Here is a 21,608-nt window from a genome sequence, read left to right on the forward strand (position 1 = left end):
CTGTTCCTTCGCAGAATGTTCATCTAGTCAAAAATTGGTTGCCAACTTTGGATAAGAAAATGGAGAAGTCGTTTGAGAACCCTCATCCTAATTACCGTTTATTCATTAGTGCTGAGCCTTCTCCGGATCCAGAGTTTCATGTAGTTCCACAAGTAAGTTAGTAAAATGAAATACGTTCTTGAAGTCTCCATTATGCTCATGGCAACATGCGTTTCTATTAAGATGAATCTGATGACTTGTTTCTGCTTTGAATAAGAAACGTCACCTCCACCACCACCACCTCCCATTCTCCAAAAATTCACCCTATCCGAGGTGGGTTCCAGCCACGTTTAGATTCTCTTTTCTATCTTGAGGTTTTAAACTTTGAGCATCTGTGATTATAGTTCTTCCATGGCCGGCGTTGCGCCTTAGCAGCCTCGGCTCATTTAACCCTTTCGTGCGAGCATAGTACCTATTACATATCCTCTGCATGTTATCTCGATAAAATTAAGTGCCGCAACAAGTTGCTTGAACGCACTTTACTTCATAATTAAGGGAGGAATAAAACAAATTTTGAGGAGAAGGCACAGAAACAGACTTCAGATACGTGCTCCCTCCTTAGCTGGTTCTTAGTCAAGGCGGTTTGTTTTGAAGAGGATGGAATAAATAGTCGACTCGGGAACACGGAGGCTGATACCCTGGTGAATGAAGCGGTTTCATCTGCTGGCACCTTCCTTTCCCTAACTGTTACAGCCAAAGACCTCAAGAACTACACCAAGACAGAGATTTCAAAGAATGAGCCTGTTCAGTAATATGTAATTCTTGCATTTTTTAAACTAGGGAATGCACCTAGTTCACAGGAATTTTACCCAATTTTTTTTTTAAGCAATATTAACCCACAATATACGCGTTCAAAGTTCCGTATTTTGAGCTCGCATTTAAACGCGCGTCACTCGGGTTATTCAAGATGGCGTCCATTCTTTCCGTCCGGCGATGGCCACACTTTTGACCTCGCGTGCCGGTGAGGTGCGGTCTGCCGCGTGTGGTAGTCCAAAAAGTAGACAAACAAACATCGGGCTGAATCTATCCGACTCATATCCGATTACCCCAAAGAGAAAATAAGAGCTCGCATTGAATAGGAAGAAAGCGTAGTTGCCTGCTTCCCGCGTTCGCTTTTTAAAAGTGTTCGTCGGGCGTCTAATTGGCTGAATAGCAAGCGCGGGAAGCTCAAGCCAGTAGCAGGCAACTACGCTTTCTTCCTATTCAATGCGAGCTCTTATTTTCTCTTTGGAGTAATCGGATAGGAGTCGGATAGATTCAGCCCGGTGTTTCTTTACTTCTTGGACTACCACACGCGGCAGACCGCACCTAACTGGCACGCGAGGTCAAAAGTGTGGCCATTGCCGGACAGATAGAATGGACGCCATCTTGAATAACCCGAGCGACGCGCGTTTAAATGAGAGCTCAAAATACGGAACTTTGAACTCGTATTTCGTGGATTAATATTGCTCAAAAAAAATCGGGTAAAATTCCTGTGAACTATGTGCATTCTCTAGTTTAAAAAATGCAATATTACTGAACAAGCTCATTGGCAACAAGAGTGGGCAATATACTGTCAATAAGATTCCTCTAATATCCATATTTTCTCAACTTTTTGATCGATAACATGTGGATCAAGTAAAACTAACTAGGCTGTGCATTGAACACACTTCCTTCACCCACCAATACTCAATTAAGGAAGTCCCCTCTCCAACTTTTATCTTTTTTAATATCGCCTCCTCAGTCAGACGTGATTTAATATCCTGTCTTACCTACCAACGATTCGTCGTTTCTTCCAAGAGAAACTGTAACTAGATTAAAATGCTAACAAATTTTCCCTCGTGAATTGTATTTTTAACTGGAATATATTGGGAATTTCCGATTGAAAATTTAGTTGATTTTTCATCTGATATCCTGCGAAAATTCGGGAAATCTTGGAATAAAAATAAACAGGTACGGCTGGTATAACCCGAATTCCCACCTTGCTGCGGAAAATGCTTATTTTCTCTTCTTTTTTAATCCAGGGAATCCTTGAGTCCTCCATAAAGATAACCAACGAGCCTCCCACTGGAATGTTGGCCAATTTACATAAGGCTTTGGATAATTTCAACCAGAATTCATTAGAAATGTGTTCAAAGGAGGGAGAATTTAAAGCCATCTTGTTTTCATTGTGTTATTTCCACGCTTGCATCGCAGAGAGAAACAAATTTGGTCCACAAGGATGGAATCGGAGCTATCCTTTTAATGTTGGTAAGGAAAAAAAAAACTTCACAACCGTCAATAAACTGATTTATAGTGATAAATCGTTCATTACATTGCAATGAAGTATTAGGAACAATAATAATATATTATAATATTCTTTCGACGCAATATGTTTTCCTCTTTCAAGCAAGCTGGGTAACAACGGTGCTCTGAAGGCGTTGTTCCCGTTTACTAATTTCAAGAAACAGGTTTCCTCTTTCAAGTACATGATCGCTTATTTTAAAACGCCGTTGATTTAATTCAACAAACTTATAGGACTTTCTTGTTCCAAGACAATTCTGAGTGCCTACATTAAATAAGTAAAAAATCCGAGGCAACTCGTTTACTTAAATTTAGTACGCATTTTTTTTTCAGTGTATCCTAAGCTTGAAGTCTAAAAAATCGAAAATTAGGGAGACTGTTTTTTTAGATAATTCAGTTTGCGCATTGAATTGCGAGGAAATGGTACATTTAAAAAAAAAAAACCTGAATTAATTACGGCCGTGTAAATAATTTTTAGCTCAATTTCGATGGTAGATTTAGAATTTGTGTAAAAAATTGGTCGAGAAAAATTTTTAAAAAGTTTGATGGAATAATATAGAGGCCCACCATGGACAGTCAAAGAGAGGGAAGTCAAGAAAATGGGGAACGCACTGAAACGGGCTCATTCGCATATCGTAAAAATTCACCCCATCTTTAGGTAGAGGTCCATATCTCACGAGCGGGGAGTCGGATGCGAAAATCCTTCAAATGAGCTTCTTATAACGATGTAAAGACCTCGTATACCAATTTTCACCCAAATCGGGAGGGGGGTGGGGGTCGGGTTCCGAGCCTGGCACAGTTGACGTGGGATGACCGATAGGTTTTTTGCACGTATCCAAGGTCTTAACGTAAACATCAGAATCTCAATAAAAGATTGACTTTTGGCACCATTTAATACGGTTGAAAGTAGACAGAATTTTGGCAATTATTATTTTATCATTATTTTTTTTTTATTGCCTTAGGCAAAGATTGCCTCTCAAGGAGTGTATCATTTAAAACTTGTATTTTTTTCACGCACCCTAGGGCTGGCGTTAGGGTGTTCAAACGAATTCTTGCCGGAACACAATCGATACCTATCGTCTCTTTCCGAAACTGGCGGCAGTACCGACAGTGGCGATGATATCGTTAACAGCCGTCCTTATCGGATTTGTGAGACCTCGCACTCTATACATTGTTGCCCCGTGTGTCGGTTTATCAGATTGCCATGCCAGGCGCGGCGGCGCGTAAAATACAGGGTGTTCGAAAAGTCCCCTCCCCCCTCTAACTTTTGACCTAATTGAGGTAGAGATTTGAAACTTGGAGGGTGTTCCTAGATCAAAGGGAGCTACTTTTTGACCCCCCCAAAATTTTTGGGGGGGGGGGGTTACGGACCCTAACTTTTTTTTTCAAATGGGAAGACCCCCTTTGTGATATCTCGTTCGAAAGAGCATAAAAAAAGAAAATTTTTCGCGCAAACCCGAAGTCATTATCTCAAACAGTTTCAAAATGGCGGCCGGTCAAAGTTCAAAATGGCCGAAAATTGGCACCTCTGCTATTTGCACATGGATTTGCTTGAAACTCGGTATCTGGAGGTATTTTGGCACGAGAAAAACGAATTTGACGTTAGATTTTTAAAAAAAACCCTACTTTTTCTAAATGGCCGCCGGTTTAGGCTCAAAGTGGCCGAAAATTTGACAAACTCGATTTTTTGCCAATGGATTCACCTGAAATTCGGTATCTGGGGGTATTTTGACCCGAGAAGAACGAATTCGACGTTTTTTTAAACAAACCCTAATTTTTCAAAATGGCCGCCGATTACAGTTCAAAATGGTCAACAATTGGCAACCTCGACTTTTTGCCAATGGATTCGTCTAAAACTTGGTGTTTGGGGGTATCTGGGTTTGTCTCCTACCCAGATACCCCCAAACATCGAGTTTCAGACGAATCCATCGGCAAAAAGTCGAGGTTGCCAATTGTTGACCATTTTGAACTTTAATCGGCGGCCATTTTGAAAAATTAGGGTTTGTTTAAAAATCTAACGTCGAATTCGTTCTTCTCGGGTCAATATACCTCCAGATACCGAATTTCAGGTGAATCCATTGGCAAAAAATCGAGTTTGTCAAATTTTCGGCCACTTTGAGCATAAACCGGCGGCCATTTAGAAAAATTAGGGTTTTTTTAAAAATCTAACGTCAAATTCGTTATTCTCGAGCCAAAATACCCCCAGATACCGAGTTTCAAGCAAATCCATGTGCAAATAGCAGAGGTGCCAATTTTCGGCCATTTTGAACTTTGACCGGCCGCCATTTTGAAACTGTTTGAGATAATGACTTCGGGTTTGCGCGAAAAATTTTCTTTTTTTATGCTCTTTCGAACGAGATATCACAAAGGGGGTCTTCCCATTTGAAAAAAAAGTTAGGGTCCGTAACCCCCCCCCCCCCAAAAATTTTGGGGGGTCAAAAAGTAGCTTCCTTTGATCTAGGAACACCCTCCAAGTTTCAAATCTCTACCTCAATTAGGTCAAAAGTTAGAGGGGCGGAGGGGACTTTTCGAACACCCTGTAAATGTACAAATGGCAACAGCTTATTTTCGTCAGCTCCGAAAACTCTGATCGCTATCGGCAAGAGCGCTCTTATCGTAACTTTTTCCTGATAGAACTGTTTCGGTAGCTTACCGACAACCGATAGAACAGCCCTAGCTGGCATTGCTAGAAACGGGCTAGACACTCCATCTGGCTTTGGCCATCAGATCATGGAAGCATATTGTTCATGTCAGATAGACATTTGACTAGAGAGCAATGTATTAAACTGAGATGCAAGGTTCTAGCCTGGAAAAATGGGTATCGTCAGCATTAATATTATGAAATATTGTAAAATAAAGCAGTACTGTTTTATGAAATTTTAATAGATTTTTTATTTCTTAATAATAATACTCTCTTTTTTTCTTTTTTTCTCTCCCTCTTGTAGTTTCAGTTTTTATACTAATTATCTAGGATTTTTTTCCAAAATTTTGACTTACAAATTTGGTGGTAATCACTTTTTAGGTACTAATGAAAAGAAGTGCTTTTGCTTGAAGACATCATTTCATTAACAGTACCGTGTAAATACTGTTCGGCGAAAAATGATCTTTTGCATCATTCGAACGAACAACAACCTAACAGATTGTTTCATGAAAGTTTCAGCCTTGCATTTGTCAATCATTGTTATTTGTAAATCTATGAATTTTGAATTAAAACTACCATTCGACGCTATCTATTAGAGCTGCTATCATTAAATGCAAATTTAAGCCTTTTGTTAAGTAATGTAAGTTTGGTTTTGATGCAGGAGATTTGACGATTAGTGTTCATGTTTTATTTAACTACCTTGAGGCCAACTCGAAAGTTCCATGGGAAGATCTACGATATTTATTTGGAGAAATCATGTATGGAGGTCACATAACTGATGATTGGGATAGAAGGCTGTGTCGAACATATTTGGAAGAATTTATGTCATCTGATCTGGTATGTAGACTCTAAAATACCCTTTCCATAATGAAGAATCCCTGCCTTTTGTTGCCCTTTCAACTTGTAGGTCATGCAACAATGTTGCCAGAAGGTGCACACAAATAAATGATTTAATTACTGGTGAAAATTGGCAACATCGGATTTTACAGTGTTGCCGGATGGTGCAGGAAATTGAATAATTGTTCCTTAAATTTTTCTGATTTCCGCTTCATAATAAATAATAATAATTATAATAAATTCTAGAAATCAATTTCTCAACATTTTTAACTCATATCAAACTAATTCATAAAATAAAAACGTGTAAAATGATGTAAAACTGCGATGTTCCCAAACATCTGTGGGCAAATTTAGCGCCCCGCATGACGCAACACGCACAGCAGCAGTGACAACCTCAGAATCAGCACCAATCTCTGCTTTGCTGTCCATCAATTCAGAAATTGAAACTTGCCTTCGACGACATTGGGAGATAGAGGAGCTCCCGTCAAGGCCAATCAAAAGTCCAAATGACCTCTTAGATGAAGAACTTTTCATGGAAAATCACTCAAGAGACAGCGATGGTAGGTATTCAGTCCCTATGCTTCTCGCCGAAGAAAAAATGAATCTTGGGGATTCATATCATCTTGCAAAAAATCGACTTATCAAATTAGAGCATCAATTGAATGGAAATCCAGACTTCAAACACGCATACAAAGACTTCATGAAGGAATATGAGGAGCTTGTACGTATGAAATCAGTAGACAATGATTAAATAGGTGATTAAATAGGTCAGGGCAAATATTACATCCCCCACCATGGGATATGGAAACAAATAACACGGGAAAAACGGCTGTAGCGGTGGGCCCTACACTGTAGAGCTGGGCACTAAACTGGTTTAGATCAAATGGAGCCACCTACTCCGAGTAGTGCTGGACCCTAAACAGTTCAAGGCTGGGTCACTAAGGAAATAGTAGTGTCCATGTCCAACCCTAAAGTGATTTTGGCGAGCGTAAAATATGGCCCACCTCTACTGCCTTCCTGTGTTGAGCTGTACAGCGCTTAGACGCCAGCCCTCAACTGCTCACCACTAAACGGCCAGTAGTGCCCAACACTCATCTTGTTTTTTCCGTGAAGCACAAGCTCAAAAATGCGAGTGGTTTTTGATGCTTCAATGAAAACTACGTCCGGCAAAGAATTAAATGATGTGGTTCTAACATTACAGACAGACATAATTCAAGTTTTAACTCTGTTAACATCATCTCCTTATGTATGTCTGCGCACCATGCGCCAGCACGGCGAAAACACTGGCGAAAAATATCCCGTAGCAAAGGTAATTCTCACAAAAAAAGTTTTCGTCCATAACATTTTGGCCGGAGCAGATTCTATTCAAGAGACAAAACACGCAAGAGATGAAATAATCGTGGGCGCCGGTGAATGCAACATGGAGCTGAAAAAGTGGTCAAGAAATGACCCAAAAATATTGGAGGACTTGCCGGAGTCCAATCTCAAAACTCCAGTAGAATTTTCAGATGCAGACAGTTCCGAATCGCTTCTCGGAATACAATGGCAGCCAAGCAGCGATATAGTCTCATTCAAGGTTGAGAAAATCACACCGGTGTATACAAAGTGAGGTATCGCCTCAGTCGTCGCCCAAATTTTTGATCCACTTGGCCTGATATCACCAATTACGCTAAAAGGCAAGCAATTTCTTCAACATTTGTGGTTATTAGGCATAGAGTGGGACGAGGCGGTGCCTCTCGAGCTTCAAGCGTAGTGGAAAAAGTACACCGAAGAACTCATCAAAATTTCCGAGATCCGTATTCCGCGTCATGTGTCTCTGATCGATGGAGTGAAATTTGATCTTGTCGGTTTTAGCGACGCCAGCAAATTAGGATACAGCGGCAATGTGTATCTAAGAGTCGAAAGCAGCTCCGGTGAGGTAAAAACCAGCCTTTTAATGGCGAAAACTAAGGTGGCACCTCTCAAACCGATGAGCATTCCCAGGCTGGAGTTGCAGGGGGATGCGCTATTAACAGAGCTACTAGAGTACTAGATGCTGCTCACTACACATGCTCAATGGCTCATCCAATCAGGAAGGTGTTCGGTTATTCAGACTCCACAGTCGTCTTATCATGGCTCCAAACTCCACCTTACCGGCTCAAAGTATTCGTCGCTAATCGAGTTACTTGAATTTTAGAAGTATTAACACCTTAACATTGGGGGCATGTCAAGTCTGAAGATAATCCGAGCGATCTGGCCAGCCGAGGCTGCATGCCAGACAGATTTGCCGACAATAGTTTACGGTGGCATGGACCAAAATGGTTGCAAGAGCCAGAAGAGAAATGGCCGAAGTTGAGTCTATTTGACCCAGAAAGCAGAGCAGAAATCATCGACAAACTACCGCCCTGCTAAAAATGTTCCGTGTGGATGATTTCCATGAAGTTGATTTCCATGAAAAAATGACACGGAAAAATGGAACAGGAAATATTTCCATGTGGCTGATTTCCGTGTGGCTGATTTCCATGTGGCTTATTTCCATGAAAATTTTTCATGGAAACGAAATCATTTCCGAGAAAATTTTTCATGGAAACGAAATCATTTCCGTGACAATTTTTCATGGAAAGAAAACCATTTGCATAAAAATGATCACAAGAAGGTTTCAGTACCATCCAAATTGCTCACGGAAATTAAATAAATCTTAGAATCAAGACAAAGGAGACAAGCGTCCCAATGGGAGCACATGATATTTGGACCATGCAGACATGCTCAGTAAAATAGAAAATGAACAAACAACACTCACCAACTCGCTCAAATCTGTAATCCACTGGGTCAGAAAAATCCACTTGAAGACAATAAATCCAAATTTCCGATTAGAACTGGTGCAGGTACGAAGGAACTTTTGAAAACACGATGAGTGCATTGTAAAAATATCTTAAGCACTCTTTAACGTAAGAGAAAAATTAGCACCATGATTTACTAGCTGATCAATACAGAACACCACTTTCAGAAAAGCACTGACACAACACGATTTTTCAGTTTAGTTATAGAGGAGAAAGCATTTTTCAAAAGCGACATCATAGATCCACAGCTTAAATAATTTCACGATTTACTACGATCATTGATGATATTAAGGTAGCCATCGATTCTCTACCCGACGTTCCTTCCACACATGACAGGAAACATCTACAGGCATAGAGCAAATGGCACTGAGCAGAAATGTACATCTGATAAGGCAAGCTCTTGGAAGTGTCGATCTGCAAAAATACAAAGCGGGAGACAGATCATCAAATTGATCTACCTATGGTTAATGGCCGTCCTTGGAGACAGACAATAAACTACGTAACAATGTATCAACCACCTTTTGATAACAGAACGAATTTAAAATGAGAGCAAGACCCTTCCTTATGGAGGGAGGGCCAAGAAACATTTAAAAACGGAACATTTTCCTACTGACAGGTCTGAGCCACTGAATAAAATACTTTCCACCAGTCAATAAAATTTTAAATTTTGAATGTTGATGGATAACCTGATTGCCAGTATACATTGAGTTGAAACATCTGATACGTAGAGCGGTTCATTCTCATAGAAGCTTTCGTAAGTAGTTCCAGATAGGTACTTTAAAATTAGACACCGGTCAAATGTAGTACAAGAGAGGAAATGGGTGCAACAAAACTTTAATTGTCCTTGATTCTTTTGAAGACGCAAGGAAAATGCAGGCAGTATGAGGATGTTCCAACAGACTACCTATAGCACTCGCCTGCAAGAGTTGGGAAGTTTCTACTTGTGATGAAGTCCGCGGATAATAAGATTTGCACTTAGAGAGTGCAACAGAAGATCCACCATCTTGATTCTGGTCTTTCCCTTCAATGCTAAATAGATGAAAGATTATCTCCCTTCCTACAGAAGGAGTGGATAGATTTATTAGACGTAGACTCTTCGATCAACTTCGTAACCACGGTTAGGAATAGCACATGGTAGTAAACGCATTCGCAAACCAAGAGAATAGAATTCACAATTACCTCGCTCGTTAGAACATATCGACTGAATCGTAAATCGGCAAAGAAAATTAAACTCGAGTTACTTGATCAGTATAGCTTGACATGACAAATGTGTAATGAAAGTACAAGGTGACAGGCTCATACTTAGGTGTGTCCGTCGTCAAGAAGTGAAAGAGAGATAATTTACCTGTGTTCGATGAAACTGAGTATAGTCAAGTAGACGCCGATAATACAATCGATTCTTCGTTAAGAATCATGAAAAGTAGATCAACTTAAGTTTTCATTTTGAAATTCACGGCAAGGCATGGCTTGGCTGGCTGAGTTCGTTCTCGTTGGGCTGAGTGGATTGATGAATTGAACAATGGTCCGGACTCCGGAGTTCCGAGTGCGAGTTGGACATCGAACAGTTGGACGAGGGACCATTCCGCGGTTCCGCCTTTTGCCTTTTTATCGAGGTTGCGTATGAAAATGAGTGAAAATCAGCCACTATAATGATTATAGAAAGCCAGTTTTTGTATTTTAATCCTTTTGAAAACATTTGCCTGATAATTATTTAGATAATAAATACAACCCTGGAAGTATCGGCAAGGAACGATTATTCCAGGAACTAGGAACATCTTCACAAAAGTTAGGTTATATTTATCTCTCACATCACCACATCACCTCAAGTAAGTAATTTAATGAATAATTTTTCACTTTCACACCTTTCACAAAAGAATCAAGGACAATTAAAGTTTTGTTGCACCCATTTCCTCTCTTGTACTACATTTGACCGGTGTCTAATTTTAAAGTACCTATCTGGAACTACTTCCGAAGCTTCTATAAGAATGAACTGCTCTACGTATCAGATGTTTCAACTGGTTTCAACTCAATGTATACTGGCAATCAGGTTATCCATCAACATTCAAAATTTAAAATTTTATTGACTGGTGGAAAGTATTTTATTCAGTGGCTCAGACCTGTCAGTAGGAAAATGTTCCGTTTTTAAATGTTTCTTGGCCCTCCCTCCATAAGGAAGGGTCTTGCTCTCATTTTAAATTCGTTCTGTTATCAAAAGGTGGTTGATATATTGTTACGTAGTTTATTGTCTGTCTCCAAGGACGGCCATTAACCATAGGTAGATCAATTTGATGATCTGTCTCCCGCTTTGTATTTTTGCAGATCGACACTTCCAGGAGCTTGCCTTATCAGATGTACATTGCTGCTCAGTGCCATTTGCTCTATGCCTGTAGATGTTTCCTGTCATGTGTGGAAGGAACGTCGGGTAGAGAATCGATGGCTACCTTAATATCATCAATGATCGTAGTAAATCGTGAAATTATTTAAGCTGTGGATCTATGATGTCGCATCTTTTGAAAAATGCTTTCTCCTCTAAAACTAAACTGAAAAATCGTGTTGTGTCAGTGCTTTTCTGAGAGTGGTGTTCTGTATTGATCAGCTATTAAATCATGGTGCTAGTTTTTCTCTTACGTTAAAGAGTGCTTTAGATATTTTTACAATGCACTCATCGTGTTTTCAAAAGTTCCTTCGTACCTGCACCAGTTCTAATCGGAAATTTGGATTCATTGTCTTCAAGTGGATTTTTCTGACCCAGTGGATTACAGACTTGAGCGAGTTGGTGAGTGTTGTTTGTTCATTTTCTATTTTATTGAGTATGTCTGCATGACAGATGTCATCCATTATTACTTTGCATGATGCATATTTAGCTGAAAGATTCTCTTTACACATGCCTAGTGGAAGATACATGTGGGTTTGGAACTGCTAACATGCGAACTTTGAAAAACTACGCTGCTATGATATAGAAAATCCTACAAGTCCAAGAAGGTCTATGCGCTGATATCAATTACATACTGACATATACCCGTCAAACAAGTTCCCATGCCTGTCACAGATGGCCTGCCCACAAAGTATGTCTGAAAGGGTGGCCCTAATTTTCATCAGGGAGCTTTGAGTACACCATGTACTTTTTAAGATTATTGTGCTTATCATTGCTTTCGCTTGAGTGTAGATGTAAGTACATACTAAGCTTTTATCCATCATACATTTTGGCACATTTCTTTAATTATTGAGCTTCATAAAATTTCAGGTACTTGATTTTCAGGGGCTGAGATCGAAATCATATCATTAAAAAAAATTGGTTCCAGCAATTCTTTTCAAATTCTTTACAAAAAAATTTAGAGGATTTAATAACTGAAGATAAAAACATAACATGCTAAACACTACCTTCTGATGAAAAAGTACTTAAGTGATGACCAAAATTGAGACTTTTTTCGATCACCCTGATATGGGGATCTTCTTCACCTCCTTTCTAAACATACGCCTGAGAAGAAAAAATTTGACTGCTAATGCAACCCGCAACAATGATCGTATAGCTCTTCTTTCGGTTTTTTTCCTTTTTCCTTTCATTCCCCCCCCCCCTTCCAAAACTTAAGATTTTTCCTTTTCATGTCATAATGAGCCCATAGCACAGAAGTTTTCAAAAATGATTGGAATTCACGAAATTTCATTTTATGAAGTTACATATAAAATCTTGCATCTCTGGTTTGAACCGTATACCGAGTATAATTCCTTGGCGCGCACCTTGCGGAGCGCCTTCAACATCGTAGTTATGCTTCAAACGCGACACTCACGCTCCGATGTGTAATTTTCGCATGTTGCGCATGTCGGAGCGTATGTCCAGTTTAGAATTGCCCAAAAATTGAAAGATTTTAAAGCCGCGAAATTCATGTTTAAATCCGCAATTTTTATTTCGGGTGTAGTTCCATGCCGAACTGAGAAGGGGATTTTCAATTCCATGAAGGCTTGATGGAAATGACTTGGTTTCCGTGTGAGTTGCATGGAAGTGTTATGAGTTCCATGTCGAGCTCACAAGGAAATATTTTCATTTCCATGAAGACTTGATGGAAATGACTTGGTTTCCGTGTGAGTTGCATGGAAACGTTATGATTTCCATGTCGAGCTCACAAGGAAATGTTTTCATTTCCATGACGGCTTGATGGAAATGACTTGGTTTCCATGTGAGTTTCATGGAAACGTTATGATTTCCATGTCGAAGGACATGGAAGTCAGACGATTTCCATGAAATCACATGGAAATCGGGTCATTTCCACGTGAATCCACATGGAACATTTTTAGCAGGGCGGACATCGTCACCCTGGTACAAAATAAACAAAAATCATGGGAGGAAACTTTCTTAAAATCATTTTCAGGATTTATCCCTCTGCTCAGAGCCACCGCATGGATGTTGAGATTTAGCCATAATACCTGGCATCCTACCAAGAAGAGAACTGGACAGATTTCCAGTGCGGAGCTACGAGAGGCCCGGCACTGGTGGATAAAAATTATTCAAGGCAAAGAATTTAAAACAGAGATCAGAACATTGAGCAAGAAAAAAGAGAGCCCTGCTTCTATATGCAAACTTCGCCCTTTTTTAGATGAACAGGGATTATTGCGAGTAGGTGGTAGACTCAGGCACTCCGACATGAGCTACGACTTCAAATTTCCCATTTTATTGCCTAAAAATCATCATTTCACACGGCTAGTAATCGATTATTATCTCCCAGCTCAACTTTAGCAGCAAGCAATCAACGATTTTGGATAATTAATGGGCGTGCCGTAGTCAGGTCTAAACTTAAAAGTGCATTCAGTGCTTTAAAGTCAGACCAAAATTCACACAGCCACTTATGGGCGATTTACCAAAATGGAGGGTTCAGGCAGCATATCCGTTTCTCAGCACAGCGTGTGATTACGGCGGACCATTCCAAGTCAAAGAAAACAAGCTCAGAAATGGAAGGCAAACGAAGGGGTATTTCGCCTTATTTATTTGTATGGCTACTAAAGCGGTACACCTGGAATTTGTAAGCGAATTGACTACAAAGGCCTTTGAAGGGGCATTAGCTCGATTTGTCTCTCGCAGAGGATTATGCAAAAATATGTTCTCTGATAACGGCACCAACTTTGTAGGAATGAATAACTCTTTAAAATAATTATATGCATTCCTAAAAACTAACGAAACAAGCATCGCTGAAAATCTAAGCAAAAAAGAAATCAATTGGCATTTTCAGCCCGCTTCCGCGCCAAATTTTTGTGGACTACATGAAGCGCAGGGATAAAATCCGCAAAACATCATCTCAAAAGAATCATGGGTACTCATATTTTCACCTTCGAGGAAATGACTACACTCGTAACTCGAGTGGAGGCGATAATGAATTCTAGGCCGCTCTGCCCTCTATCAACAGGTCCCTCAGATATGGACGCCTTGACCCCAGGTCATTTTCTTGTTGGTCGACTCTTCATGTCATCTCTGGACTCATACAGTTTGTATACCACTTCCAATTTGGAGAAGCCGATTCTTCTGAATCCGGAATGATAATAACTGCGATAGCACATAGCTCTCAAAATTCAAACCCTTCTGGTTTTCTTGCTCACTGCAGAAGCCGGTGTTCTATACGCCTGGTAACCCTTCAGGTTTCCTATCTAAGGATAGTAGCCGATTCACTCTGAGTCAGGTAAAAATAAAACTCCAAAGATAGGATCTCTTCCAGATCATTAAATCAATTGTTGCAGTCACCGATAATCACCGGTAGTCACCGTTGTTGTAATAGAGAAGGAGAGGTAGTATAATATATATATTAATCACTAGCCGCTGTGGCTCGCTTCGCTCGCCTCGCGTCTAGCCGGGGGCTCCGCCCCCTGGACCCCCGGGCACTCGCTTCGCGAGTGACTTACGGCTCGCAAGCGAGCCGTATTCCGTGCCGTAAATGCAAAAAGATGATAAAGTAATGTAATCCAAAAAGAACTCTTCTGAATACATGAATACCAGAGGCATTCCTTCCTAAATTAGTTTACCTGTTTTCAGTTCCGTAATGTTCTTCCTTGTAAATTTTCAAAAGAAAAACGAAATTACGCGAAATTGCCAAGAAGCATTATGGATAGTTTTCCTGTAAGGGATTTTTCTTCGGGGGGGGGGGGGGGGCATTAACTGTGAGTTATATAAGGCGAAGTCCCTCCGGAATATGACAATGTAAGCCCTGCGCACTTGGTATTGGCCAGGAGGAGTAGCTCACTGGCGTCCTCCAGGACTCCAGCCAACACCACGCCAAAGCCACAGACTTAAACAATCATACGTCGGGTGGCGCCAGTAGTAGAGAAGTTTAGGACTTAAGAAAAGAGACAATTTCGAATGTTACATTAAAAAAAAGCATCTCATGCATTTGGCCATCATATAAATGAATGTATTTTCAAATGAATTTCGCGCAAATGTATGAGCGAACGGGGTACAAAAAGTATTACCTTATAAAAGAGGGATTTTCGGTTACTCGGCACTGACCGGCAAAATACATGTAAATTTGGAGTTACTCCTCCTAGTCGTTAGCTACTCACTCAAGGAACATTCTGCGTAAAAAATTCGAGTGAATTGTTTGAATGTGTAAATTATTAGACTCATTAATTAGTATACGCACTAAAAAGAGACAAACTTCATGCACAGAACGCAACAATCTCGCACATTTGCACCCAGAAAATATGAGTAGAAATTGTGTAGAACGTTTCTGGCGAAAACAGGTGTACAATAGCCTCGCACTGGGTTGGACACTAAAAAACCGAGGATATTCCGTAAAAAAAAGAAAGGAAAGAAAGTATGAATAGAAATTGCGGAATATCCATTCATCGACTGGCGCGGCCGCAAAAGAACGTATCTCGCGAATACAGAGGCAAAATAGTATCACTCAGTATCGGACACTCACAAATCGGAACTGTTCCGTGAAAAAAGAAAGAAAAATTGAGCAGATATTGTTAAGTACCCATTGATCAACTAACATAACCGTAAAAGAACGCCCGACGAAAGCAGATGAGCGATGGGCAACCTCTCAAAAAGTCGCGAGATTTCGAAATCTAATCAGTGTTGCTCTCGAGATGCAGGATGCAGCTAAGTTGGCAGCGTACACGAATAGACTGATTTTCGGAGCAACTCAGAGGAAGCAATTCAGTCCTGAAAACATTTTGTTTCCTGTTTTTTCCCACGGTTTTCCTTTGCTCTTCGATAAGATGGCTGATGTAGGGGTAACGGGAGGGACGAACATAATTCTGCAGTGGTAAGGAAGAACGCCGTATGAGTCTTCAGACGTTGCCAAATTTCCCCTGGAAAACCACTAAATTTCAGGAAAATTTTTGAAAATTTTGGATACTTTTGTTTTTAATTTGATCTAAAACGTCTGAAAATTTCATGGGGAACATATTCATAATTTTCCTCAAAAATAAACATTTTATCGAAGAAAATTTGGCAACTCCCGAATGTTCATATGTCATTCTTAGAATTGCAAACACTGCGCTTTAAAAAGGAGACCATTTTCGGTTTTCTTCAAAGTATTCGGACATAACTCCAATAAAAATACAATGAGAGGATTAGCGCGAGGTTTGGATGTCGCTCCCTGGTCGGAAAATCATGTTTTGACTCGTCTGCCGACAAAATCTCGTCAAAGCGTTCAAGAACAGCTAGGCCTGGACATGAGTCAGGAGACCAGGCGGCAGCAATAGATCTCAATTCGTCATCCTTTTTTCCCTTCCTGCTCGGCCTAGTGCAGCTCCAAAAAAATTGATGAAATTTCTCTCATCGGGTTCGATTTCAACTTTCTCAGTAAATTTACGCTCTGCTAAAAAAGTATATTACAATGAACTAAATTTCGTCGTGATATGTTGATAAGTAACGGAAATATCGTTCAGCAAGTTATAAATGCAGCAGTTGTGGTATCGATCTTAGTGTACCGTAGAATCATGTATTTTCATTATTTTCATTAGTTTGACCACCATTCTGCTCAAAATTTCACCGCGAATCGAAAAATATACACTGTAAAAACAATTTCCGAATGATAGAAAAAATTGCACTTTTACTGTCTTTAAATTTTGAGGGTCAGATTTTGTTTGGCATATGAGACAATAGGGCTGCGATCCCGTAGCGAGCAGTTTCGGTCTCGAGGGTTGTTAGACAAAAGGACGGGAAAACCCATGTCATCGCGCCGCTTCGACAGTTTTATGGAACCACGTAGCTGGGGCGGCTTCCTTTTATTCAGACAGAGCAGTGCTGAGACAGAGTCCGAGTTTGACCTTCGGCGTTGGGTGAAGGCTGTGTAGTAGTAATATGGAGAGGGGTCTATTTGCATCTCTCAGCGGTTTACACAGATATGGTTGAAAAATTGGAAATTCTCATAGTTTTGCGAGCATCTAGGGGCTAGAAGCTTTCAATCGACCCAAAAATCGTAAAAATCGCCCCGGTAGATCTCTCAAAATAGGCGTTACAACAGGAACATAACCAATTCCCGGGAACTTAAGGCCGGAGGGGGGTGGATTTGGCTTTAAGAGTGTCTCAGGAAGAAGAGTCTGAAAAATTTGGAAGTCTGACAATTTTGCGAGCATTTAGAAGCTAGGAGCTTGCGGTCGACCCAAAAATCGTAAAAATCGCCCCGGTAGATCTCTCAAATTAGGCGTTACAACGGAAACATACCGCAACTCTCGGAAACTTAAGGTCGGAGGGGGGTGGATTTGGCTTTAAAAGCGTCTCAAGCGAAAGAGGCTGAAAAATTTGGAAGTCTGAAAGTTTTGCGGACATCGGGACGTCAAGGGCTTTAACCAGAGTCAAGCATCGTCGAAATCGGTCCGGTAGAACTCCAGAAATAAGCGTTACAGTGAAACCCCCAACGATTTTATTTATATAGATTAGCAATAGAGAAGGAGAGGTAGTATAATATATATATTAATCATTAGCAATAGAGAAGGAGAGATAGAATAATATATATATTAATCATTAGCAATAGAGAAGGAGAGGTAGAATAATATATACATAAAGTAATATAGTTACTAACAACAAGTATGCAGTTTGTTGTATAGTTATCTTTCTCTTCTCACTCTCATTTTCCGAGCCTAGGCAAATTGGGGGGTCGCTACGGCTCTTCACTTGTCTCACTTCAAAACCTAATATCCTACTCCATCTTTTCTTTCTTTCCTATCATTTCTACAATTGGTCCCTCAGTACAATTCACTTTCAGCATTTAGGTCTGTTGTTGTTTTTTCACAATTTCTGAGCCGTCATTCTTCAACATTCTTGCCAGATTGTTCAAAAATTATTGAATTTCGGACTTGTGATATCTCCGAAACAGTTGACCATCTTCTCCGGGATGTCTCTAGTATTGGAAACTGCAGAGTAAGGTCTGATTTTGGAATTTTAATTTTTAGTGACTGGGTGTGTATTAGGGTGGAGGGTTCTTGGACCTTTTTTTTTCGTTCCGCGAATGGAGGGCGCGCAAAGGCTGCCAATAGGTGAGAAAATGAAGCAAAAATGTTTTGAAATTTTTCCGCCGTCATCTTCTGTGCCCGGAATGCAAAAAACCGCTGAAATACCCCTAAATCACGATTTTTTACTGTTTTTCACCTGCAAAGTGGCACCAATGTCATTTTTCGGCGCAAAGTGATACTGAAGACCGATTTTGTGAAAAATTCATCACTTAGTCTTTTATTAAGAAATATTATTCTTACGTTTTTTCTCCCATTGATGACGGGCAAAACTGCCCAAAATGCCTTAAAATCCCATTTTATTTTCATTGTTCCAGCTGTAGTTTGGCAACCTAGCGTAACCTTGAAATTTTAATATGATAAATTGCTATTCATCAGTACTTTGAATACAAAGTAATTCATGTAAATAAATGGAGGTTGGAGAAGTTACTTTCATTAACACAATGCAAATAAAGAATCAAATGAACTAACCTATTACTTATTTTGATGGTCCAGCTTCAGTCAAATCCTTGAATTCTTTGGAGGATTTTTGAGCTGCTGTGGGATGTAATTTTCGAGCGTGTAGTTTACCTCGAGTAAATCCACCGCGAGCTTCATTCCCACAAACCATTGATGCAGCATCCGGTTACCAGCTTTACAGCCCTCTCTACCGCCGGTGTACGTGGCAGGAAAGTAGACCCACCCTCTTAAGCGCTCAGCCGATAGGTGGCGCTTAATACTTTAGACCAGCCACTAGACCTCTCGTGATAATAACTAGTAAAATGAGCAGTATACTTATACGTATAAGATTCGACTTACAGCCTCATGGTTTGACATTCCGTACAGATACGAGTGAACTGAAATCGCACATCCCGGCACATTTGAAAGGTTGTAAAGGTAACTTTAATCTTTCAATATTATTAAAACAATAAAAATTATGAGGAGAACTTGATTGAAAAACTGGCATTGTATGTTAAGTTTTAAAATCGTATTTGATTTAGTGATCTCGTAGAGTGAACGATTGATCACAAATTAGGATGATTTAGATACGCAAAATGCACTGCACACAGCATGCATGACACTGATAACTCGAAGCTCGGACATTTTCTCGAATAATTAATAGTTACAAGTAAAAAAAAATCACACAAGCACACGACAAAAAATAACCGTCACGATAGCATCACAGTGGAGCAGTAGTTGATATAAGCCATGCAGCCCACGCTAGCCAATACCAGCACCTTCCTAACTTTGTTGTCGGAATTAGTGAAACGAAAATTGAGCTCTACACCTAAAAATTATTTATGTTGTTCTTGTACTGGGAGAATAGCGCGGATCGCACGCCGGACAGCGGCTCAGCGAGGAGGAAATATTGTGACGTCATAGGTTAGGTAGGTTTTGCTCTTGTTTCCCGTGTGAACCGCGGCCAGCCCTAGATTGATCAGCACTTTTCGTGTGATGCTATTGGCGTAAAGGGGCAGGACGCGCGGGACGTGGGAAGCGGCGGTGCACGGTGACACGCGTTTTCCGGAAAATTTCTAAAGTCAGTCGCTCATGTTCGCCGGGATGGGAAATGTCGCGATTCCGTGTAATGTCCAGGTGCTCGTAAAATTCCATCCCTGAGTCCTCGAAGCGTTTTTCGGTGGTGTCGAATCAACCACCGCGAGACCTCCCGGCATAGAGGATCAGCAACTTTAGAGTCGTCCGACCGTTGCCCCCGCCGAGTTCCTGAGTGCGGTTCAACCCTTCCGTCAACGTTTTGAGTGAAAATCCGTCAGCAGCCTCCGCGAGACCCCTGGCATAGAGGATCAGCAACATAGAGTCGACCGACCGTTGCCCCAGCCAAGTCCTGGTGTGCGAGCTGCAGTTTTTGTCTCTTTCTGAGTTTCGGTTGCTTGGGGAGTTTTTGGAAGTTTGGAAGATTTTGAAGAAGATTTAGTTGTGTTTTTCGGTTTCGTTGTTCTGAAATTTGATTCGTGTATTCTGTCTATGATTATTAAATCAATCAATCATTTAATAAATCAATCATTTAATCAATTAATTGTTGTATTGTCATCATTCAACCATGTGAGCTATCCGGGGCTCCTAAAATTCGCGGATTGGTGGAGACCTCGCCTTTTAGGCGCCCCCGAAATATTCACGCTCTTTACGCCCCCAGAGCGAGCCCGTGTCAAGTGCGTTGCCGGGCGTGTTTTAGCCGTTTCAAGTGGTGGCCGGCTTCGGGTAGCCAAAAAACTAAACTCCCGGAGAGTGGTTTTGAGCCGACCCTGTTTGCCTCTCACATTGCCAAACGAGAACTTAAGAACAAAGTGGGTGGGGGAAAAAACAGGTAAAACTCCGAAAATGGGGGGAACAAATCTTTATATAGGCAAACAAAAGCAAAGAAAAAATACAGGCATACGGACAATGAACATAGGCAAAACTAAGGCAGTCCGGGGGAGGGGGCTAACGGGCAACAACAAAACGCCAAAAGGGGGAGGACTAAAGTCTTTACAGTCTGAAGGGGGGAAAACACAGGAGGGGTAGCACTGACTCAGGCGCGGTGCGGCGTAGTCGTCTCAGCTGGAAAGGCAAGGGCCGTTGTAGTGATCGGACGCGGCGGCTGGTGTGCCGTGGGCTCCGTCGCGGTCGGCTGGCTGGTGTGCCGTGGGCTCCGTCGCGGTCGGCTGGCTGGTGTGCCGGGGGGCCTCGCCGGAGGCGGAAGCGGCAGAGGCTGCGCGAAGCCGGAGGCGCGGACCGCGTGACGTGGGCGGCACTGCGTCACTCTGGTACATCGGTCGACGTCGCGGGGAAGAGGAGAGGGGATGGCCTCCTTGCTCTATTGCACCACACTCGCGGTGAACCTCGTGGCCCCACACCACGACGGACACTGAACACTTTCCGTCCGGCTCGCGACAGTCAGGCGGGTCTTTGCGTGAGGGACGCACGACATAAGAAAACGGCGGGCTTTGCACTAGCGCTGTTCGGTCTGTAGGTGGAAAACTGTCTCAATATGCTGGCAGGGGGTCGGTCCCTGTCACGCACGCTACGCACTCTCGGCCATGACATCAGCGACTGCGCCCGAGAAAAAATGGATCATTCAAGCTCATTGAAAAATGAACGATCCGGATCATTCAATTTGAATGAGTTTTTCGTCAGCTCATTCAAATTTGAATGATCCAGATCGTTCACTTGATCATTGAATTTTAATGCGCCCGAATGAGCTTGAATGATCCGGATCATTGGATTTCAACGAGCTTGAATGATCCAGATCATTGGCTTTCAACGAGCTTGAATGATCCAGATCATTGGCTTTCAACGAGCTTGAATGATCCTGATCATTGGATTCCAACGAGCTTGAATGATCCGGATCATTGGATTTCAACGAGCTTGAATGATCCTGATCATTGGATTCCAACGAGCTTGAATGATCCGGATCATTGGATTCCAACGAGCTTGAATGATCCTGATCATTGGATTCCAACGAGTTTGAATGATCCTGATCGCTGAATCCTAACCAGCTTGAATGATCCTGATCGTTGAATCCCAATTAGCTTGAATGATCCTGATCGTTGAATCCCAACCAGCTTGAATGATCCTGATCGTTGAATCCC

The 21,608-nt window shown here is 41.3% G+C and overlaps 1 protein-coding gene across 1 annotated transcript in view; it reads left to right on the forward strand.

The window, feature by feature from the left end:
* Positions 1-21,608, forward strand: part of LOC109037293 (dynein beta chain, ciliary) — a 684,333-nt gene that overhangs the window by 606,093 nt on the left and 56,632 nt on the right. The window contains exons 47-49 of the mRNA XM_072296415.1: positions 15-152; positions 2,043-2,268; positions 5,604-5,779. Of these exons, the coding sequence (XP_072152516.1) occupies positions 15-152; positions 2,043-2,268; positions 5,604-5,779 (540 nt within the window). The remainder of the gene's footprint in view (positions 1-14; positions 153-2,042; positions 2,269-5,603; positions 5,780-21,608) is intronic.

This window comes from Bemisia tabaci, chromosome 2 (genome assembly GCF_918797505.1).
Source record: "Bemisia tabaci chromosome 2, PGI_BMITA_v3".
NCBI lineage: Eukaryota > Metazoa > Arthropoda > Insecta > Hemiptera > Aleyrodidae > Bemisia > Bemisia tabaci.